The sequence below is a fragment of the Tachyglossus aculeatus genome, chromosome 22 (assembly GCF_015852505.1).
Source record: "Tachyglossus aculeatus isolate mTacAcu1 chromosome 22, mTacAcu1.pri, whole genome shotgun sequence".
Classification (NCBI taxonomy): Eukaryota; Metazoa; Chordata; class Mammalia; order Monotremata; family Tachyglossidae; genus Tachyglossus; species Tachyglossus aculeatus.
Window position 1 is genome coordinate 21328650 of NC_052087.1, and position 24169 is coordinate 21352818.

Genomic DNA, 24169 nt, shown 5'->3' on the forward strand with positions numbered 1-24169 from the left:
GAAAAGGAGCTGAAAACATCTCATAAACGACCCGACTGGTCCAGAAATCATCTGTGTCTGGAAGCAGGTTAGCCGGGCCACAATGATCCTGAGACCTCTCATTTCCCTAACAGAAAACAATACTCACAGTTCTCTGTGGGAAATGTTTGTATGTGACCCCCCGCCCCCCCCCAAAAGAGGTGCTTGCTATACAAGAGGAACAACTTAGACTAGAACCCAGAAGTGATTTGCTCATGTTGAAAATAATGCACCATAGCTTTTGCTCCTTTTGATCTACAGAGCTGAGCCTACTCACTCTTCAGGAGTGTACCTGTCTAGTCATCTCTGACCCATAGTGACGCAATGTGCATATTTCTCCCAGAATGCCCCACTCTCCACTGCAGTCATTCTGGTAGTGTATCCATAGATTTTTCTAGGAAAGCTCATTTGGGGGAATTAAATGAGGACCCTGCATTAGAGCATCTGTGTTCTCTGCCAAAAGCTTCCTTTTCCAGGAACTTTCCAATGGGCATTGACTTCTGGACAGCATGTTGAGTAGCAATCACAGGCTGAATTCATTCATCAACTGACCTCACCCTCAGGGGGCAACAGCTAGCTAACATTTAAGAGCCCACAGGCTCTAACTTCAAAAGGAGGTCACCCAGTCTGGCAGAGTGAGCCAGGGAGTGGAACTGAGATCAAATTATCTTAACTTCCTCACTGGGTGAGTTGAGTTCAAGTTCTGTATGTCTAAGCCTCAGTGTCTTGATTTCCAAAGTAGAATGGATTCCAACTAGGTAGTGGCTCTGGGGTTCATCATATCCTCCTGCCTTTAAGCTCCTTAAAGGAGATTAATGGCAAAAGAATTCAGTAGACTAAAATCCCACCATCAGATAGTAAGCAACCACTATGATGGCAAAGGAAGCCTTGGGTACTGGAGGTATTGGACCTCTGCTGATTCAGGACAAGTGTGGCACCTGATGCCTTTTTCCCCAAAGTCTGACCTGGGCAGGGCCTGAGCCTGTGCTGGGAATCCCAAGCTCCACTTTCCTGCCCCAGTCACCCTGAGCTTCTTAGGGTTTTTTTATTCTCTTGGGAATCCCAAGGGGGAAAAATATCCTGCCCACATGGCCTCAATTGATTGCTTTTCCTGAACGGGGACAAAATACACTACTTCCAAATCCCCCTAACATTATCTGGGTAACACATTGGAGTCTGTAAATGCCCATAATGTACAGGAGGAACCTGAAGTTTGAACCCCGATCCATTCAATTGCCAACCATGACCCAACCCAATTGGAATTTGGCATTACCACCCATGCCAGTTAAAACACAGAGGGCTTACCCCATATTACTAGGTACCAACTTTCAGGAGGTGATGGTAACCACCAACCCCATGGATTTCATGATTTGCAACAGAACTGATGGTTTTGTTCACCTAGCTCTCTGGGCAGACTACCTTCCCCTCTCCCATCTCCAATCTCTAATAATCAGCCTGAAAGGAATCACAGAACAGCTCAGGAGCACAGGCATATTTATTTCCAATCCTTTTCCCCATGAGGGTGTGATGCAGTTCGGGGGAAGACAGGGCTACCCTGGAGAGAGTTCATGATGGGGGTGATGTGAGGAGCGTCTTCCCTCCCCTGATCCCACCCAACACCTGGTGCTCTGGACTTGCTATGGTTTTCCACTGCTAAGGATGATCAGGTGGGATATTTTCCACTGATACCATCCTAATGAGCGCGAGAATATTCTTCTGTCAAAGCCAGCACTGGACAGCAAGAGCCCACCAGGTACTCAACAACCCCATGGCCCCTCTGCACCTCCCAGCTCAGGCCGGACAGGAGCTGATTAGCCAAAAGCAGCATTTTGCCCCTGCAATTGACCAGCAGCGGAATAAGCAGCCGATGGAGTAGAAGTCCTTTCACGGCTGCCCAGGCACTTTCAGAAATGGAAACCCTTGTTCATCGATTTGAAGGAAGAAACTGGGAGACAGAACAGGAACAGAGTGCAGGTTTTGGTGCTGAAGAGCTGTTGCTTGCGCATCCCAAGGTTACTTCTGCTCAGGGAGGAGGCTCAGGCCCCCAGGCTGGGAAGGCTTCAAGAATGTCTTTTTTCACATGACGCCCAGCAGGAGACTCGGTCGGCTTGGGTCATTTGGCCACCGCAGACAACTGGTCGCGAATGCGGCCCAGCCCATCCAACATGGTATCCAACGTCTCTTTGCTCAGCTCCATGGTCACAGCCGAGACTGTAGGCTTGTCGCCACACAAACTGGCATCTTCCTGGATCTGGAAAGGGAATGGAGATGAAAGGTCAAATAAGCTTCTCCTCCCCGCTTCTCCCCTCCCATCGCTGCCTCCTCAGTCAGGGCTGGCTGGTCAGCAAAGCACATAAGATGGGGTTTCCAGTTGTTCTGGTAAATTACTCAATAGTTTAGGGCATCCTCCCCCCACTTTTTTTATGGTATTTGTTAAGTGCTTACTGTGTGTCAAACACTGTTCTGAGCACTGAGGGAGATATAAGTGAATTAGGTTGGACAGAGTCCCTGTCCCACATGGGGCTTACAGTCTAAGTAGGAGGGAGAACAGGAGAACTGCAGCACAAAGAAGTTAAATGACTTGCCCAGGGTTACAGAGCAAGCAACTGGAAGGGCCGGGATTAGAACTCAGGTCCTTTGACTCTCAGGTCCGTGGCCCTTCCGCTAGGCCAGGCTGCTTCTCATTCTCTGGGTTTGAATTTTCCAAAAGCCTCTGGTCCTGGGCATTCTCTGCTTCTGTTCCCCAGGTGATGGAGTCAGATCCTGTCGTTTCCTCTACGTCTACCAAGATTATTGGGCCCAGGCGCCACCAGGCCTGTCCAACATAGCCACGATGGCTATACCCTCCTTTTCTTACCTTCATTTGGAGCAGGCAGGTGGGGACCGCCATGCGGCTGATGCTGTCAGATGACATCTTGATATCCACCCTCCAATCCATGTCGACCAGCCGAGGCAAAGAGACTACAGGGGAGAAAGGTGCGCTAAGCCCCAGAGCTCGCACGACCTGGAGCTACATTCAAGACTCCCCATCCAGACATGATTAATGGCTGAAGCCTGAGACCCAATCCTTCCTCTTGGATTAAATGGGAAGCGATACCCATGAACCTTAATTTCAGGATCCAACAGCCGTGACCACCCTCTTCGGTATGTGGGGGGAATGTTTGAGTTGGTGAACTGCCTTCTGCTCCCCGGACTTCAAGGCTGAAGAGAGCTCACAAGCCTCGTTGGAACCATCATTGAGGTTTCATCTACACGACCTCTCCAGATTCTTAGCTTGCCAAATGGAATGGGTAAGAGGGGTGGGACACCTGTGAAGTACAGGGAAAAATCCTCCTTCTTCTTCCCCTAACCTGGCATGAACAATGGGCTTTAGTAGCTCTCTGTGGGGTCTGAGGATTCTAATTTGTTCCCCTCCCAATTGCTGGTCCCCTTGGGAGACAAACAGCAAACAGAGAAAATGTGTTCCACAACTAGAAGGCTGGGAGCATAGAGCAGGGCAGTGGAGCCCTCTGAAGGACAGTGGGAAGGGAGCTTCTGGCAACTCACTCTGATTTGTCTGGGCATCATTTCTCCATGCAGGCCTGTTGAAGGTAGTACAGCAAAAAAGAAAACCACAATTATTTTTCAACCTCCTAATGACGGGTAACACCACCCTCAGACTGGGAACCAGCAGCATACCTTCACCCACAGCCTGACAGGAGGGAAGACAAATTCCTCCGTCCAAGTCCTAGGCTTCCCACCGCAGAGCTGGGCAAAGCAAAGGCACAGCTTCTCAGTGCAATTTCTAGCATTCAGGATAGAACACCTGCACCTTCATGCAGAGATGGGACACTTTGGAAAAGGGCCTGGGGTCTTCAGGTTTCATGGATAAATTGTTAAATCAATGAAGAAGTGTGATCTAGTGGATAGTGCACAGGCCTGGGAGTCTGAAGGACCTGGGTTCTAATCCCAGCACAGCCACATGTCTGCTGTGTGACCCTGGGCAAGTCACTTAACCTCTCTGTGCCTCATTTACGTCATCTGTAAAATGGAAATTAAGACTGTAAGCCTCATGTGAGACATGGACTGTGTCCAACCTGATCAGTTTATAGCTACCCCAGAGCTTAGTACAGTGCCTGGAACATAGTAAGCACTTCAAAAATACCATTAAAAAAATCAGTCCCATGTCCACCTTTCTGCAAGGGTTAAATGATTAATCAATCAATCGAGCGCTTAATGGGTGCACAGCACTGTACTAAGCGGTTGTGAGAATACAACACAATTGGTAGACATGATCCCTACCCTTGTGATTTTTAAAGTCTGAACACTTACACATATTCCAGGATGATTTTGGTCAGCAGGTTTTTGAGAGATTGATGAAAGTTTTCAGGAAAGAGGGCAAGAATGTCTTCTGCTGATGTAAGGCCTTGGTAGGCTACCTGTGTGGTGAGGCTGTGCAGAGAATGGATCAGCTGAAAGAAAGAGGGGCGATGAGACACATGGTGAGAAAGCTGGCAGTAAAACATAGCACAGAGCTCGGAAATGACTGGCCATCGGCCAGGGGCTGGCAAGCAGAGAAGATAAGGAAGCTTCCTAGCTTCCTAGCTTCCTTGTCTTCTCTGCTTGCCAAATCCTGGGAGACTTGAGCTCTTTGGCTACCACTCTGTATTTTTAAAATGGTTAGGAAGGGGAGAAGCTTATTTTAAAAATACAGAGTGGTAGCCAAAGAGCACAAGTCTCACACTTTAGAGAGCATTTGGTTTCAGGGAGGTAGCATGGGGCAGTAGTATCAAAGTCTAGAATGCAATACTTTAAAGATAAGTACGTAAGTGCTGTGGGGTTAGGAGTGGGGTGAATATCAAATGTCCAAAGGTCACAAATTCAAATTACATATATGAGGCAGAAGGGAGAGCAAGCTGGGAAAAAGAAAGCTTACTTGGGGAAGGCTTCTTGGAGGAGATGTGACCTTAATAATACTTTGAAGGTGTAGAGAGTGATGGTCTGGTGTACATACAGAGGGAGGACGTAGAAAAGACTTCAGTGGTGAGATTGGGGCACTGTAAGTAAACTGGTGCTACAGAAGCAGAGTGTGCAGGCTGGGTTGCAGTAGAACAGTGCTTTAAAGCCAGTGGCAAGGAGTTTCTGTTTAAAGTGGAAGTGGATAGGCAACAATTGGAGGTTCTTGAGGAGTGGAGAGACATGGACTGAACATTTTTGCTGAAAAATGCAAGAGAGTGAAGTATGGACAAGTGAGGAGAGACAGGAGATCAGCAAGGAGGGCAATAGAATAACCAAGACAGGATGGGATAAGTACTTGGATCAGTGTGGTAGCTGTTTGGATAAAGAGGAAAGGGTGGATTTTTGCAATTTTGGATTCATAGGTTTGTTTAATCTAGTGATCTGGATCAGGGTGGGCTAGGTACCAGAGCAAATAGCCAGCTAATTATGATGGCCCAGTGTAATTTGGGAGGCTAGCTATTTTCAGAAAATGTTCTCCTGGATGTAATTTCCGGGAATGAGAGGATGAAGGAAGGAGGAATGCTTACAGATTACAGGAACTTTCTGGAAACACCTTACCTGATCTGCCTCCTCTGGGGTCACAGGCAAAATGGAACACGTATGGTTGAGCAATTTTTGTGAGCCTACAGCCGAATTGGAAAAGCTCTCTTGACAGAGTTGTCTGACAACATCTTTTGAGGAGGCCTGTATGTTCAATAGAGAAAGAAAATAAAAATCCAGAAGTTTGCTGGAGTGTAAATCTAAGTATCAATAGGATTCCCTTTGAGAAATATGGGGCTGGCTGAAACGTCTATTATAAGAATATGCCCACTGGGAATGCATGTATAGGGAGGGCACCCACACTTTGGAAAGAGAACTACTAGTGTTCTGTTTAATTGTACTCCTTTCAGAGAGCCCTTAAGGAGCTCGAAGCTGGTTCCGACATGCATAATTGACAAAAATAAAGCTGAGGGTTTCCAAGAGAGCTTTCCCCAAACCTGACAAAGCCCAGGGGCATCTGACTGACTGAGGAAAAGGAAATAAACACCAAGTGAGAAAGAAGAAGAGGGAAATAATAATAATAATAATGGTATTTGTTAAGTGCTTACTATCTGCTAAGCACTGTTCTGAGCCCTAGGGCAGATACAAAGTAATCAGGTTGTCCCACGTGGGGCTCACAGTCTTAATCCCCATTTTCATTCATTCATTCATTCAATTGTATTTATTGAGCGCTTACTGTGTGCAAAGCACTGTACTAAGTGCTTGGGAAGTACAAGTTGGCAACATATAGAGACGGTCCCTACCCAACAGTGGGCTCACAGTCTAGAAGGGGGAGACAGAGAACAAAACCAAACATATTAACAAAACAAAATAAATAGAATAAATATGTACATATAAAATAGAGTAATAAATACGTACAAACATATATACACGTATACAGGTGCTGTGGGGAGGGGAAGGAGGTAAGGTGCGGGGGATGGGGAGGGGGAGGAGGGGTAAAGGAAGGAGGGGGCTCGGTCTGGGAAGGCCTCCTGGAGGAGGTGAGCTCTCAGTAGGGCCTTGAAGGGAGGAAGAGAGCTAGCTTGGTGGATGTGGGGAGGGAGGGCATTCCAGGCCGGGGGAGGACGTGGGCTGGGGGTCGACGGTGGGACAGGCGAGAACGAGGCAGGTGAGGAGATTAGTGGCAGAGGAGCGGAGGGTGCGGGCTGGGCTGTAGAAGGAGAGAAGGAAGGTGAGGTAGGAGGGGGCGAGGTGATGGAGAGCCTTGAAGCCAAGGGTGAGGAGTTTCTGCCTGATGCGTAGGTTGATTGGTAGCCACTGGAGATCTTTGAGGAGGGGAGTAACATGTCCAGAGCGTTTCTGGACAAAGACGATCCGGGCAGCGGCGTGAAGTACGGATTGAAGTGGGGAGAGACAGGAGGATGGGAGATCGGAGAGGAGGCTGATACAGTAATCCAGACGGGATAGGATGAGAGCTTGAACGAGCAGGGTAGTGGTCTGGATGGAGAGGAAAGGGCGGATCTTGGCAATGTTGTGGCGGTGAGACCGGCAGGTTTTGGTGACGGCTTGGATGTGAGGGGTGAACGAGAGAGCGTAGTCGAGGATGACACCAAGGTTGTGGGCTCGTGAGACAGGAAGGATGGTAGTGCCGTCAACAGTGATGGGAAAGTCAGGGAGAGGGCAAGGTTTGGGAGGGAAGACAAGGAGTTCAGTCTTGGACATTTTACAGATGAAGTAACTGAGACACAGAGAATTTAAGTGACTCGCCCGAGGTCACACAGCAGACAAGTGCAAAACCAGGATTAGAACCCAAGCCACGATGCTTCTCTACTTTGCTGTGTGACTGTGAGCAAGTCACTTAACTTCTCTGGGCTTCCGATACCTCATACGTAGTAATAATAATAATGATGGTATGTTAAGCACTTACTAGGTGCCAAGCACTGTTCTAAGCACTGGGGTAGATGCCAGGTAATCAGGTTCTCCCATGTGGAGCTCACAGTCTTAATCCCCGTTTTACAGATGAGGGAACTGAGGCACAGAGAAGTCCAGTGCTTAGAACAGCGCCTCGAATCTCCCAGCGCTTAGGACAGTGCTTGGCACGTAGTAAGCACTTAACAAATAGCATTTATTATTGTTTGCCAATCCTCGGGAGGTGAGGAGACTCTCAAACGCCACTCCTAGGCAGAAAACTAATCTGCCACTGTGGGCTGGTGTCCTCCCTTCGACTCTGCGGGCAGCGCCCGCTCCTAAGCAGCATTAGAAGCAGCATGGCTTAGTGGCGAGAGCACAAGCCTGGGAGTCAGAGGGTCATGGGTTCTAATCCCGACTTGGCCACTTGTCTGCTGTGTGACCTTGGGCAAGTCCCTTCATTTCTCTGGGTCTCAGTGTCCTCATCTGGAAAATGGGGATTGAGACTGTGAGCCGCACATAGGCCAGGAACTGCGTCCAACCTGATTTGCTTGTATCAACCCCTGCGCTTAGTAACAATAATAATAATAATAATAATGGCATTTGTTAAGTGCTTACTATTTGCAAAGTACTGTTCTAAGCGCTGGGGAGGAAACAAGGTGATCAGGTTGTCCCATGTGGGGCTCACAGTCTTCATCCCCATTTTACAGATGAGGTAACTGAGGCACAGAGAAGTCAACTGACAATAATAATAACTATGGTATTTGTTAAGCACTTTCTATGTGTCAAGCACAGGTCCAAGTGCTGGGGGAGATACAAGGTTAATCAGGTTGTCCCATGTGGGGCTCACAGTCCCCGTTAATAAATAATAATAATAAATAATAAATAGAGAAGCAGCGTGGCTCAGTGGAAAGAGCCCGGGCTTTGGAGTCATGGGTTCAAATCACAGCTCTGCCAACTGTCAGCTGTGTGACTTTGGGCAAGTCACTTAACTTCTCTGTGCCTCAGGTACCTCATCTGTAAAATGGGGATTAAGACTGTGAGCCCCACGTGGGTCAACCTGATCACCTTGTATTCCCCAGTGCTTAGAACAGTGCTTTGCACATAATAAGCGCTTAACAAATACCATTATTATTATTATTAAATAGTCCCCATTTTACAGATGAGGTAACTGAGGCCCAGAGAAGTGAAGTGACTTGCCCAAAGTCACACAGCTGATAAGAGGCAGAGCCGGGCTTAGAACCCACGACCTCTGACTCCCAAGCCCGGGCTCTTATCACTCTTTTCACTTTTCACATTTGTGAATCAAAGCAGGACAGGATAATCAATCAATCAATCAATCGTATTTCTTGAGCGCTGTATTAAGCGCTTGGGAAGCACAAGCTGGCAACGTATAGAGACAGTCCCTACCCAACAATGGGCTCACAGTCTAAAAGATACTTATCAGAGGATAAGTGATTGTATTAACGTGCTAGCAGTTTGGATGGAGAAGGAAGGGTGGATTTTAGCGATGTTGTGAAGATCGAACCGACAGGATTTAGTGATGGACTGAGTGTAATAATAATGGCATTTATTAAGCGCTTACTATGTGCAGGGAACAGTTCTAAGTGCTGGGGCGGTTACAAGGTGATCAGGTTGGGGCTCACAGTCTTAATCCCCATTTTACAGATGAGGTAACTGAGGCCCTGAGAAGGGAAGTGACTTGCCCAAAGTCACACAGCTGACAGGTGGCGGGGCCGGGATTGGACCAAATGACCTCGGACTCCCAAGCCCGTGCTCTTTCCATTGGGCCACGCTGCTTTGCCTGGAACATAGTTAATTGCTTAAAAATGCCATTCTTCTTTATTATTATTATTATTATTATTATTATTATTATTATTATTATTATTATCGCTGAAAAGGCGGGCTCGGCGTTGCACTAACCGGGCCCGCTCCCGACCTCACCTTCAGCAACAACTGCAGCGCGGCGAACTCCGCCTCCCCCACGGAAGCCATCTTATCCGGGTCGCGTAGGCCTCCTCTCCCCGGCTCCTCCACCGCGCGCGGGGGGCCGGCGTTGAGTGACGGGCGGGCCCGCCGCTGTGCATGCCGGGACTTGTAGTTCTCCGGCCGCCGCAGCCGAGGGTGGCGGGGCGCCGAGCGAGGCCAAGCGGGCAGCTGAAGGTACATGGCACAGAAGGGAAGTCGGGTCGGCTGCGTTTGGGATCTAGAGGCTATACTGAGATCACCACTAATTGGAATTGGGGTGTTGGGAGCAGGGAACGTGTCTATCTATTGTTATAGCATCCTCTCCCGAGCGCTTAGTACAGTGCTGTGCACGCAGTAAGCGCTCAATCAATCAGTCAATCGTATTTATTGAGCGCTTACTGTGTGCAGAGCGCCGTACTAAGCGCTTGGGAAGTACACGTTGGCAACCTATAGAGACAGTCCCTACCCAACAGTGGGCTCACAGTCTAAAAGACTTTTAAAGCTCAATAAATAGGACCGGATGAAAGAACGAATAAGAGCCGGCGGGCTGGCAGAAATGAATGGGGGTGACTGAACCGGGTTATTTCTTGGCCGTTGCCAGCACGGGCAGGTTTGCGGAAGCCTTGGTAATTGGGGAATGAGAGTGATGATTTTAACCCCGTGTAGCTTTTCGAGACAGATTAATTTGCTAGTTGGAAATCCGTGTAAGACGATACAAAGCAGTTCAGTCATAGTCACCTGGGTTTATTTGGTACCTGCTCCTGAGAGTTTGCAGCAGCTGCGGGGGTATTCCCGACTCTGCCACATGTCTGCTGTGTGACCTTGGGCAAGTCACTTAACTTCTCTGAGCCTCAGTTACCTCATCTGTAAAATGGGGATTAAGACTGTGAGCCCCATGTGGGACAACTTGATCACCTTGTATCCAGCGCTTAGAACAGTGCTCTGCACATAGTAAGCGCTTAACAAATGCCATCATTATTATTCATTCTTTCATGGAGTTCATTCATTCGTATTAAGTGAGTACTTACTATGTGCAGAGCACTGTACTAAGCGCTCGGAAAGTACAATTCAGCAACAGAGACAACCCCCGCCCACAACGGGCATATAGTCTAGAAGGGGGGAGACAGACATCAAAACAAGTAAACAGGCGACAGGTACACAGGGTATCTCATTTGATCTCCTAATATCCCTGGAGCTAGCGTTATTCCCCCAATTTTCCAAATGGGAAGCAGAAGCACTTTGTGAACGAGTGAATGACTCTCTCACGTCATACTGACTTAAGTTTAGAAGCAGCCGCAGGTGAGGGATCATTTGCTTAAAGAAATCTGAATTTCTCTGAAATGGCACATCTGTTTAGCCAGGGACCAACAGCAAAGCTTAGCTCTAGTAAGTTTTACCGCTCTGTGATGGGCAACCCATCTCCTTCATGACCGGACTGTCCACTTTCCAACACTCTCTCTTTGTGAAAAGCTTTAAAATGGGGGAGGGGGAAGTGCATTCTCTCTTTTTCCTACTGCCGAGCGAGGCAAGCAGTGCTCAGTGGCAGCGGTGGGGTGAGGGGAAAGGTGGGTGCAGGGCGAGGTTGGGGGGTGGTCCCTGATAAAATAATGTGCCCCACTTACACCCCCAGAGATAGGCAAACCCTTCCTCCGTGTCCTCTCCCCTCCTGTAGACTGTAAGCTCTTTATAGGCAGGGGCGTGTCCCTGTTCTGTTGTACTCTCCCAAGTGCTTAGAACAGTTCTCTGCACTCAGTAAGCGTTCAAGAACTACCATCGATGGATTGACTGGCAGAAGAGAGCTATCAGTCAAGACAGATTGGCTGCAGAGCCTGAAAGCTTGATGCCGTGAAGAGTTATTGGTCAACTCTGCATCACTCTCTGCCTTGTCTCATTTGGCTCTTGAAAGTTGTAGCCAGTATTTGCCTTTACTGGGCAGGCTGAATGGAACAGAGCAATCAATCAATCAATCAATCATATTTATTGAGCGCTTACTGTGTGCAGAGCACTGTGCTCAGTGCTTGGGAAGTACAAGTTGGCAACATATAGAGACAGTCCCTACCCAACAGTGGGCTCACAGTCTAGTGGGCCTCCTGGTTTGAAGAAAGGGCCATTTGACAGGAGAGAAAACTGCAGTTTTATCCCTTCGGACATTTGTGAATGTACTTCTTTTGACCCTCTTGGGCCAGAAATTGAGGCCTGAACTAGTTGATGATGTCTACGTGCAGTATGTATCACAGTGAGAAGGGAGGTGGGGCTGGTGGGGCTAGAAGCAGCATGCCTTAGTGGATAGAGCACAGGCCTGGGAATCAGGAGGTCATGGATTCTAATACTGGATCTGCCAAATGTCTGCCGTGTGACCTTGGGCAAGTCACCTCACTTCTCAGGGCCTCATTTACCTCATCTGTAAAATGGGGATTGAGACTGTGAGCCCCACATGAGACAGGGACTGTGTCCTACTTAATTTGCTTGTATCCATCCCAGCCTGGCATATAGTAAGCCCTTAACAAATACCACCATCATCATTTTTATTATTATTAGAAGAGACCAGACCTTCAGTGTAGGGGTGAAAAGGGGGAGAGGGAACTTCTGTGCCCTTGGGTTTCCGCTGCTGACTCTTGGAAACTGTAGGGGAAGCAACCAGGACAACTACCCTGGAATGAAAGCTCCTCACAGACAGTCAGGAATGCCCCTCTCCTACCACTCCCTTCCTCTCACCTCTAAGTAGGACCTCCACTACTTTCAGTTCAGCCTAACCAATCAATCAGTGGTATTTATTGAACACATTGTTTGCAGAGCACTGTACTAAGTGCTAATAGAGGCTCCCTTTGGCTGGGAGCCCCACATGGGACAAGGACTGTTTGACCTGGTTAACATTTGCCTACCCCAGTGTTTAGACCAGTGCTTGACACATAAGTGCTAAATACAACAACAATAATTATACTAGCACAATACAACAAAGTTTGTGGACAGGTTCCCTACCCACAAAAACTTAATTCTAGAAGTTGCTAAGGGAAGGATAGCAGGGATGAAACAGCTTGGCCTAGTGGAAAGAGCATGGGCCTGGGAGTCAGAGGACCTGAGTTGTACTCCTACCTCTAATCCAGGCCACTTGCCTTCTGTATGACCCTGGGCAAGTCACTTACCTTCTAGGTGTTGCAGTTTCCTCATCAGTAAAATGGGGATTCACTGCCTGTTCTTCTCCATGTTTAGAATGTGAACTCTGGTTGGAGCTCGGACTGTGTTCAGCCTGAATACTTTGAATACCCCAGCATTTACTACAGTGCTTGGCAAGTAGTAAGTGTTTAACAAATACCATATTATTATTGTTATTATCTTGTAGAGAGATAGTATTCCTGGGTTAGGTAAGATTAAATTCAAGACCCCAAGATTTGGTTTAAGATATGTTGCACAAATACTGTTAAAATGCTGCACTATGTAAACACTGGTCGCTGATCCGTAACCATAATCATTATCAGTAGAATTTATTGAGTGTTTACTCTGTGCAGGGCACTGTTCTAAACACTTGGGAGAGTACAGTAGAGTAAGTAGACACAATCCTGGCCCCGCTGAGATCACTATGATGTTGGGGGGAGTGGGAGTTTAACATTGTTCCAAGCTTCAGGACCAACTTTCAGAGAGAAATGCTGAGTAGCTGAAACTGGGTGCCAGCCACATGCTACCTGGGTTTCAAAATCTGGGAGTCATTCATTCATTCATTCATTCAATCATATTTATTGAGCACTTACTGTGTGCAGAGCACTGTACTAAGCGCTTGGGAAGTACAAGTTGGAAACATATAGAGACGGTCCCTACCCAACAGCGGGCTCACAGTCTAGAAGGGGGAGACAGACAACAAAACAAAACATATTAACAAAATAAAATAAATAGAATAATATGTACAAGTAAAATAGAGTAATAAATATGTACAAATATATATACAGGTGCTGTGGGGAGGGGAAGGAGGTAAGGCGGGGGGAATGGGGAGGGGGAGATGGGGGAGAGGAAGGAGGGGCTCAGTCTGGGAAGGCCTCCTGGAGGAAGTGAGCTCTCAGTAGGGCTTTGAAGGGAGGAAGAGAGCTAGCTTGGCGGATGTGCGGAGGGAGGGCATTCCAGGCCAGCGGGAGGACATGGGCCAGGGGTTGACGGCGGGACAGGCGAGAATGAGGCACAGTGAGGAAATTAGCGGCAGAGGAGCGGAGGGTGCGGGCGGGGCTGTAGAAGGAGAGAAGGGAGGTGAGGTAGGAGGGGGCGAGGTGATGGAGAGCCTTGAAGCCGAGGGTGAGGAGTTTTTGCCTGATGCCTAGGTTGATTGGTAGCCACTGGAGATTTTTGAGGAGGGGAGTAACATGCTCAGAGCGCTTCTGCACGAAGTATGGATTGAAGTGGGGAGAGACAGGAGGATGGGAGATCGGAGAGGAGGCTGATGCAGTAATCCAGTTGGGATAGGATGAGAGATTGAACGATCAGGGTAGCAGTTGGGATGGGGAGGAAAGGGCGGATCTTGGCAGTGTTGCGGAGGTAAGACCGGCAGGTTTTGGTGACGGATTGGATGTGAGGGATGAACGAAAGAGCAGAGTCGAGGATGACACCAAGTTTGCAGGCTTGTGAGACGGGAAGGATGGTACTGCCGTCAACAGTGATGGGAAACTGAGGGAGAGGGCAGGGTTTGGGAGGGAAGATAAGGAGTTCAGTCTTGGGCATGTTGAGTTTTAGATGGCGGGCAGACATCCAGTTGATGTCCGAAAGGCAGGAGGAGATGTGAGCCTGGAGGGAGGGAGAGAGAGTAGGAGCAGAGATGTAGATTTGAGATGTAGAGTCACATGGCAGCAAGCTATGGGGCAAATCTTTGGAGCCCTAGAGAGTCTACCAGCTCTACTGTACTCTCTCATGCACTTAGTGTAGTTCTCTGAACACTGTAATAGTCTACTCTTTTAGACTGAGCCCACTTTTAGACTGTGAGCCCACTGTTGGGTAGGGACTGTCTCTATATGTTGCCAATTTGTACTTCCCAAGCGCTTAGTACAGTGCTCTGCACATAGTAAGCGCTCAATAAATACGATTGATGATGATGATGATGACTGTAAATACTCAATTAATACCATTGATTGATAGATTTGACCTGTGAGGAAGGCCCTACCCCAGTCATAAGTAGTAGTAATAATAATAATAATAATAAATGTTGGTATTTAAGTGCTTACTAGGTGGCAAGCACTGTTCTAAGTTCAAGATAATCAGTTTCCACATAGGGCACACAGTCTAAGTAGAGGGGAGACCAGGTAGTCAAATCTCCATTTCACAGATGCGGGATGTGAGGCACAGAGAAGTTAAATGACTTGCCCAAGGGTGCAAAACAGACAAGTGCAAGAGCTGGACTTAAAACTCAGGTCCTCTGACTCCCAGGCCTGTGCTATTTCAACTAGGCCATGCCACTAAAGACCCCGGGAAACAGGGAATACTCTCTGGGCATCCAGGGCTAAATGGATGACTTGTGCCAGTAGAGGTCTACTGTGAGGTACTCCCCCTCTAAATTGTAAACTCACTGTGAGCAGGGAACATGTCTACCAACTCTGTTATAGTCTACTCTCCTAAGCGCTTAGTACAGTGCTCTGCATGCTGTAAGCACTCGATAAATAGGATTGATTGATTGATTACAAAGTGGTTCAGAGCCAAGGTGGCTGCATCAGATTGAGTGGCTCAAAAAAGTTGTTGCTTCTGTGTGCTGTAAGTGTCTGTTCAGAGCCATGGTGGCTTTTTTGAGTGAGTCAAAAAAGTTGCTTCTTCTGTGTGCTGTAAGTGACTGCTCAGAGCCAGAGAGCCATTAGAAGTCAGGTAGCCGAGCAGCATGGAGGTTGTAAAGGAATAGATCCAGATGAAGTTTCTGCTTACAGAACTGCTCATTATTTTGATTGCAGTGTACCATGCTAGTTTAGCTGCAGGAATAGACTCCTCATCTTAAACTGAAATGAAGTATAATCAGACATAACAATAACGTACTTTAAGCTTCTTGAGGATTATGCCTATTTACTGTGTTGTAATTTTCTAAGCGCTTAGTACATAATAAGCACTCATAAAGACCATTGGTTGATTGATAGAATCTAGATCTTCCTTTCCAGCGTACTGATGATTTGCCTCATGGACCATGAAGTCTAGACAGATTATCAATCATGCTTTCCCCTTTTCTACCGTAGCCTTGTTTTTTGGGACATGGGTATATTTTGATCCTCAGGCACCAAATTTCAGTTTATGAGTAGGAATGGAAAGGGATAAAAATAACAGTAGGGATGAGGAATGGGAATGGACAGGCTTCAAAAAGCAAGCAGATGGGGGGGCCAGACACCACCTTTATGGACACTGACGCTCAAATGCACATGACATCATGTGTGTCATGCTAGGCATGCAGTATAACCTAATGACATGACATGAGACATGACATGTGTGCTTGAAGCTAGAAAGTTTCCCTAAGGGAAGGGTGGAGAGACCCTTGACCCCCTGACTTTATCTAAAGAATTGGCATTCCCCTCAATCACTGGAATTAATCAATGGTATTAATCAATGGTATTTATTCATTCAGTATTTGTTCATACAGTATTTATTAATACTATGAGCCTCATGTGGAACATGGACTGTGTCTAACCTGATTAGCTTGTATCTACCCCAGCGCTTAGTACATTGCTTGGCACATAGTAAGTGCTTAAGAAATACCATTTAAAAAATGAGCACTTAAAATGTGCAGAGCACTGTACTGATCACTTGGGAAAGTACAGCACAGCCGAATTGGTGGACACATTCCTTGTAAACTCGTTATGGGCAGGGAATGTCTGCTAATTGTATTGTATTGTACTCTCCTAAGCTTAGTACAGTGCTCTGCACGTAATAAGCTCTACACAAATAGCAATAATTGATTGTCTACCGGAGTATATAGTTCAGAGATACCTTCCTCTTCTTCCCTCCCATGTACTGCTGAACATGGGCACCATTTTTTCACGTATTTAAGCGCTTACTATTTATCCAACTTTTATGGAGGAAAGATGTACCCTGACCTTTGACTTGCTGAGAGAGCCCCACTATTTTTCATCAGAGGTCTCGGGGTGTTAGAATGAAAGCTGGAAAGAATGTGGCATCAGAAGGAGAATGGTATCATATCTCCTGACTCCTCAGCAGCAGAAGCCCAGCCTTGATTCGCTAACATGCTGGAATTGTCCCCAGAACACAAGCACTCTTTGTTTGGAACATTGAGACCTACCATTCTAAAACAATGACCTCGAATGGCTCTTAAGCCTCACACATAATCCTCATAGTTTATGCTTCCAAACCCAGTGAGGCTATCTGGTGGCAGGGCATCCCATTTTCAGATCGGACATTATTTCCCCCCAAAACACCTAGTGCTAGCACTTGCTGGGCACCAAAAACAAAAGTAATAATAATAATGATGACATTTGTTAAGCCATTACTATTTGCCAAGCGCTGTTCTAAGCACTGGGTATTGAATAAATGTGGCTTCAGCCTACAGAGTGGAGAGAATGAACCTGTCTGGCTCTGGAGGGCCCAGTAAAAACTGCAGCAGTCTCTGAAATGGAACATTTTAGATTTTCTGTTTTCACCATTTTACATCTCCTACAAGATTTGACAGGTCTGGACTGAGTCAAATGAAGTCAAGAAGGAAAGAGAAGGGGAGAAGAGAGAGGGTAGGTGAAGATGAGAAGACTGTAACTGGTCTTAGTCAAGGGCAGGGCAAGGAGGAGCACTTATATATTTGAGTCACCGTTTCTGAGTCACCTTTGAGCAGAAATCCCTCGCCTGTCAGGAAAAACTGCTGCTGCACAGAAAATCCTCCACTTGCCCCAGTATTTCATCTCCTTTCAAAAAAGGTTTTCGTTCTGCAAACAATGACATGTTGGCTGCCATAGGTAGCCTTGAACCTATTTTCTAAGTCCTGGGAATGGTTCAGAGTGGGTGACAAAAGAATGCAGGGATATTTGGGTTAGACTTCTTCTTTTAGGTACTTTCTGTCTCCTGGCTGGTCAGAGAGGTCATGAAGAACTCAAAGTGCTTGTTTGATACCAACTGACTAAGGCTTAGCTCCTGGGTGAAGCCAGTGGTGTTGAAATTGAGAACTCATAGGTCTAAAGGAAAGATTGGGGTTAGAATTGATGATGAGGTTAGGGAGGGCAGAGCATGTGGATTCAACAGTGGGAATGAGTGTGCAACATTTTGGGTTCTGATATTGATTTAGGTGATTCCAGGAAGTTCAGAATTTCCAGGAAGTATGCCTAGTTTTTCTTGGATAAAGTGTGATCATGCGTATTATTCAGAACTCAAAGAATGATTTGGGATCTTGGTTTTTCATGCTGAGGTCATGTGGGGTTTATCTCAGCATCCCCATGGCATCTGGACATCAACACTAAAACATAATAGGAAATCTAAGTTGATGTTCGCATGGAGAACAAGCTTATTATATGGGTATAGACACGCAGATGCTTTCAAATGGATTTACTTTATTTCCTCGTGGTCTTCTCTATTATATAATTTGTGGTGAGAAGGGTTGAATAACTTTAGCAGAGCTTTTTTTCTGAAAGCAAGACTCTGTGGTAAACTCTGCATCTTCTTGGCAAAGCAAGGTGATGGTTAATGAACTCATCTTTGTTTTGTGATCTTTATATCCAAATTGTAGAGGAAAGGCCTGTAATTAAATGGGAGATCTCCCCCCTTTCCTTGAGAATGGATTTTTAAAAAATGGCATTAAGTGCTTACTATGTGACACATACTGTACTAAGTGCTGGGGTAGATACAGGATCATCAGGTTGGACATAGTCCATGTCCCACATGTCCTCACAGTCTCTATTCCCATTTTACAGATGAGGGAACTGAGGTAGAGAGAAGTTAAGTGACTTGTCCAAGGTCACACAGCTGGCCTTTGCTTTTTTCACGAGGTCATGCTGCTACTCCAGATCCCACTGCCAGAGACGGAACAGTGAACTGTGTAACTCAGTATGGCATTTCTTACATTATTAAGCATAGCTGAGAGGTATTTTAATCACAGAGCAGGAAGAAATCTAGAGGTGTGGGGTTCCAAGAGGCTTTGTAGTCTAGTTCTGTTCCTCCTGCAGGATTTTATTCATAACATGTTTTTTATCTATTTGTTAGAAACTTCCACAGGAAAGGAGATACGCACCTTACCATTGGAAAATTCTTTCTTCCATTCAATATAAATCCTTCTTGCTGTGTGTTAATTCTATTCCCTTTTTATCTTGCCAACTGAGATGAAGAACTGCGAGTTACTAATATTATTCCAAAATTCATTACTATAGGTTTGTCATACATTTTGCCCCTAATGATCTTGACACATTCTTCATAGATTAAAACTGAAACTATCAGATGGGAGCTCCCTAAAATTTCCCCTGCTCCTCTCCAGTTCCTCCCTCATCGTACCCTCTCTTCAACTTTCCCACCCTTCCCAGAAATATCTCAAGCGATCTCCCATGTCTTCTCAAAATCAACCCCCTCCACCTGTACCTACGACCCCCTCTCTTCGCAGTTTATCAAAACATTTGCCCAGTTTCTTTTTCCCCTTCTGACCACAGTCTTCAACTCCTCACTTTCCAGTGGCTCCTTCCCCACTGCTTTCAAACATGACTATGTAGCCCCTGTCCTAAAAAACCCCCCAAATCTCCCTTGACTCCACCGTTCTCTCCAGTCATCGCTCCATCTTCCTCCTATCGTTCCTCTCCAAATTCCTTGAATGAGTTATCTAGACCCACTGTTTCCACTTCCTTTCCTCCAATTCTCTCTTCAACTCCATGCAATCAGATTTCCACCCTCTTCACTCCAAGAAAACTGTCCTCTCAAAGGTCACCAATGACCTCCTTCTTTCCAAATCCAATGGCCTCTCCTCCATCTTAATTCTCAACTTCTTAGCTGCCTTCAACACTGTGGATTACCCCCTTCTCCTTGAAACATTATCTAACTTTGACTTCACCTACATTGTCCTCTCCTGGTTCTCCTCCGATCTCTCTGACCACTCGTTCTCATTGTCTTTTGCAGGCTCCTCCTCCCCTTCCCATCCTCTAACTCTTGTGGTCCCTCAAGCCTTAGTTCTGGGTCTTCTTCTATTCTCCATCTCAACTGACTCCCTTGGAGAATTAATTTCCTCCCATGGCTTCAACTATTACCTTTATGCAATTGATTCCCAAGTCTATCTCTCCAGCCCCAACCTCGCTCCTTCTCTGCAGTCTCACTTTTCCTCCTATTTTCAAGACTTCTCCACGTGGGTATCCCACTGACATCTGAAATTTAACATGACCAAAACAGAACTCCTCATCTTCCCATCCAAACACTGTGTTCCCCTTGACTTTCCCATCTCTGTAGACACTACCACCATCCTCCCTGTCTCATAAGTCCATAACCTTGGCATTATCTTCAACTCACTTCTCTCATTAAAACCCACATGTTAAGTTGTCACCAAATCCTATTGGTTTTACCTTCACAACATTTCTAGACTCCGTGCTTTCCTCTCCATCCAAACTGCTGCCTTGCAGATCCACGCACTTACATTTTCCCGTATCCTGTAACTACTGCATCAGCCTCCATTCATTCATTCATTCATTCATTCATTCAATCGTATTTATTGAGTGCTTACTGTGTGCAGAGCACAGTACTAAGTGCTTGGGAAGTACAAATTGGCAACATATAGAGTCGGTCCCTACCCAACAACAGGCTCACAGTCTAGAAGGGGGAGACAGACAACAAAACAAAACACGTAGACAGGTGTCAAAATTGTCAGAACAAATAGAATTAAAGCTATATGCACATCAGTAACAAAATAAAGTAAATATATGTGAGTGAAATGTAGTAATAAATCTGTACAAGTATATATACAAGTGCTGTGGGGAGGGGAAGGAGGTAGGGTGGGGGGATGGGGAGGAGGAGAGGAAGAAGGGGGCTCAGTCTGGGAAGGGCTTCTGGAGGAGATGAGCTCTCAGTACGGCTTTGAAGGGAGGAAGAGAGCTGGCTTGGCAGATGTGTGGAGGGAGGGCATTCCAGGCCAGGGGAAGGACGTGGGCCAGGGGTCGATGGCAGGACAGGCAAGAACGAGGCACAGTGAGGAGGTTAGGGGCAGAGGAGTGGAGGGTGCGGGCTGGGCTGTAGAAGGAGACAAGGGAGGTGAGGTAGGAAGGGGCGAGGGGATGGAGCGACTTGAAGCAAAGGGTGAGGAGTTTTTGCTTGATTTGTAGGTTGACAGGCAGCCACTGGAGATTTTTGAGGAGGGGAGTTACATGCCCAGAGCGCTTCTGCACAAAGATATTCCGGGCAGCAGAGTGAAGTATAGGCTAAAGTTGGGAGAGGCAGGAGGATGGGAGATCAGAGAGGAGGCCGATGCAGTAATCCAGTCGGGACAGGATGAGAGATTGAACCAGCAAGGTAGTGGTTTGGATGGAGAGGAAAGGGTGGATATTGGCAGTGTTGCGGAGGTGAGACTGGCAGGTTTTGGTGACAGACTGGATGTGTGGGGTGAGCGAGAGAGCAGAGTCGAGGATGACACCAAGGTTGCGGGCTTGTGAGATGGGAAGGATGGTAGTGCCATCTACAGTGATGCATCTCCATGCTTAACTCCCTGCCTCCTGTCTCTCTCCACTCCAGCCCTTAGTTCACTCTGCTGCCCTGATCATTTTTCTAAAAAAACAAACTCAGTCCATGCCTCCCCACTCCTCCAAAACCTCCAATCATTACCCGTGTACCTCTGCATCAAAAATAAACTCCTAACCATTAGCTCTAAGGCACTCAATCAGCTCTCCCCTTGTGCCTTACCTCTCTGATCTACTACAATCCAGCCTGCATACTTTACTCCTCCAACATCAACCTACTCACTGTACTCAGTCTCATCTATCTCACTGCTGGCTTCTAGCCCATGTTCTCCCCTGGGTTTGGAACTCCCTCGCACTTTGAATCTAACAGGCCACCACTCTTCCCACCTTCAAAGCCCTCCTAAAATCACATCTCTTCCAAGAGATCTTCCTTGACTAAACCCTCATTTCCCCTACTTGCTCTCCCTTCTGCACTGCCCATCCCTAGAATTTGTACCCTTTTAAGCACTTCAAGCACAGTATTTGTGTGTATTGCTTTATACCCTGCTATTTCCCCTCACCTTAATGCATTTTACCCCAACTGTAATTTATTTCAATGTCTGTCTCCCCCTCTAGACTGTGAGTTCCTTGTGGACAAGAATCATATGTGTCAATTCTACTATATTATTCGTTCCCAACTGCACAGCATGGGCTAGTGGACAGAGCCCAGACCTGGGAGTTAGAAGGACCTGGATTCTAATCCCTGGCTCTGCCACGTGTCTCCTGTGTGACCTTGGGCAAGTCACACAACTTCTTTGTGCCTCAGTTACCTCATCTGTAATTTGGGGATTAAGACTATTAAAACAGGGACTGTGTCCAACTTGATTAGCTTGTATCTACCCTTGAGCATAGAGCAGTGTTTGACACATACTAAGTGCTTAACAAATACCACCATCCTCATCATTACCAGTGAAGGCTGTGCACACATTAAGCACTCATTAAATACCGTTGACTGATTGGTAACAAAGCAGGAAACCATAGTCTTTACTTTCTTCCCCAGCCCCCTCCATTAAACCCATTTAATCATTTAGACGTGGGAAAAGGGATCATGTTTTCTAACACTTACTTTCCCAAGCACTTAGTGTAGTGCTCTGCACCAAGTAACTGCTTGGTTAATACAGTGATTAATTGCCTGAAGATGTTACATTTGGAAAAAAAAAATACTGCTGTGCTTTCCACCAAGAGATGGTAGTCTTAATCCTCATGCAAGGAAAGTGTTTAGCTATTGATCACAAATTAAATACATTTTGAAAAAACAAAGAAAGAAAAAATTATTGACCATGTCCTTTAATGCTCATTGATTTTAAGATCCTTTCAGGTATGAAAACAAGAGTCACTTTTAGCAACTTGGCATTGGATTCTGGGTAGGGGAGTGCAGAATAATTTAGAGGAGGTAGAGAGGGTAGATAAGTACCTATATTAATTTGCCAAGAGATAATCTTCCATGCCTCACTAGCAGCGTCCCAAGTGCTTAGTACAGTGCTCTGCACACAGTAAGCGCCTAATAAATATGATTGAATGAATGAATGAATAAAATGGGGATTAAGACTGTGAGCCCCCCTTGGACAACCTGATCGCCTTGTAACCTCCCCATCGCTTAGAACAGTGCTTTGCACATAGTAAGCACTTAAATGTTATCATTATTATTATTATAATTACTGTGTGCAGAGCATTGTACTTGGCACTTGGGAAGTACAAGTTGGCAACATGTAGACAGTCCCAACCCAACAGCGGGCTCACAGTCTGGAAGGGGGAGACAGACAACAAAACAAAACATATTAACAAAATAAAATAAATAGAATGCCCCCCTCCTTCCTCTCCCTCTCCTCTCCTTCCTCATCCCCCTGCCTTACCTCCTTCCCCTCCCCACAGCACCTGTATATGTGTATATATGTTTGTACATATTTATTACTCTATTTTATTTGTACATATTTATTCTATTTATTTTATTTTGTTAATATGTTTTGTTTTGTTGTCTGTCTCCCCCTTCTAGACTGTGAGCCCGCTGTTGGGTAGGGACCGTCTCTCTATGTTCCCAACTTGTACTTCCCAAGCGCTTAGTACAGTGCTGTGCACACAGTAAGCACTCAATAGATACGATTGAATGAATGAACTGCAGCATCGTGCAGTGGCTGAAGCAACATTATCAGAAGATTGAAATCAGCAGATTTGGTGCAATTTAGGCTCCTCAGTGATATGGGCACAGAACTGGGGATAGGGATACACTGAACAAGATAATAATTGGAGGTCCATGGGCTCCCAATCCTGGACAAGTTTGTGATATACCACGATTCTTTAAGAACGACCCTACCTGCCTGGTGTGTCTGCTGAAGCAAAGCTGTCATGGCTGGACTAATATGCCTTCAGTTAATCATATTTATTGAGCATTTACTATGTGCAGAGCACCATACAAAGAGCTTGGGAGAGAACAATGAAACAGAATAAGCAGTCACATTCCCTGCCCATACCAAGCCATGATATCTGTAGTTTGTTTCAATGTCTGTCTCCCACTCGGGACTGTAAGCTCTTTGTGGACAGGGATCATGCCTACCAATTCAATTGTATGGTACTCTCCCAAGCGCTTCGTACAGAGCTTTGAAATCAATCAGTTGTATTTTTTGATTGCTTACTTTGTGCATAGCACTGTACTAAGAACTCAGGAGAGTATGATACAATAGAATTGGTAAACATGATCCCTACCCACAAGGAACTTCCAGTCGAGAAGCCTAATGGAAAGAGCACAGGCCTAGTAGTCAGAGGACCTGAGTTCTAATCTTGGCTCTGTCAGTTGCTTGCTGTGCAATCTTGGGCAAGTCACTTAGCTTCTCTATGCCTCTGCTTCTTTCCTAGAGTGTGAGCCCTATGCACTACAGGAACTTTGTTCTACCTAATTAACTTGTATCTACCCCAGCCCTTAGAACAGTGCTTGACACATAGTATGCACTTAACAGTACTACAGAAAAACAATCTGAAAGGGGAGACAGACCTTAAAATAAATTGAAGAACGGGGAAATAGCCGAGTGTAAGGATTATGTACTTAATTGCTGTAGGGCTGAGTGTAGGATGAATATCACGTGCTCAAAGGTCATGGACCTAAGTGCTTAGGCAGTGCAGAAGGGAGGTACATTAAGGAAAATGAGGGCTTAGCCAGGGTAGTCCTCTTGGAGTAGTTGTGA

The 24169-nt window shown here is 46.2% G+C and overlaps 1 protein-coding gene across 1 annotated transcript; it reads right to left on the minus strand.

Annotated features, from left to right (window-relative positions):
* Positions 1–1483: 1483 nt before the first annotated feature.
* On the minus strand, positions 1484–9428 carry COMMD9 (COMM domain containing 9). The gene is made up of 6 exons (XM_038765196.1): positions 9349–9428; positions 5575–5700; positions 4330–4469; positions 3565–3599; positions 2876–2979; positions 1484–2269 (listed from the first exon to the last, which is right to left on the minus strand). Exons 1-6 carry the CDS (start codon positions 9397–9399, stop codon positions 2132–2134), a joined length of 594 nt encoding a protein of 197 aa, XP_038621124.1. The 5' UTR covers positions 9400–9428; the 3' UTR covers positions 1484–2131.
* Positions 9429–24169: the final 14741 nt, after the last annotated feature.

What these genes read in the sequence shown, in the direction of transcription:
- COMMD9 (XM_038765196.1), bottom strand. Translation starts at nt 9,399, where the DNA reads ATGGCTTCCGTGGGGGAGGCGGAGTTCGCCGCGCTGCAGTTGTTGCTG. An exon ending in CGCTGCAGTTGTTGCTGAAG is followed by an intron (nt 5,701 to 9,348) that starts GTGAGGTCGGGA and finishes TTGAACATACAG; the next exon opens with GCCTCCTCAAAAGATGTTGT. An exon ending in TGATGCCCAGACAAATCAGA is followed by an intron (nt 2,980 to 3,564) that starts GTGAGTTGCCAG and finishes TCTCCCCTGTAG; the next exon opens with TCTCTTTGCCTCGGCTGGTC.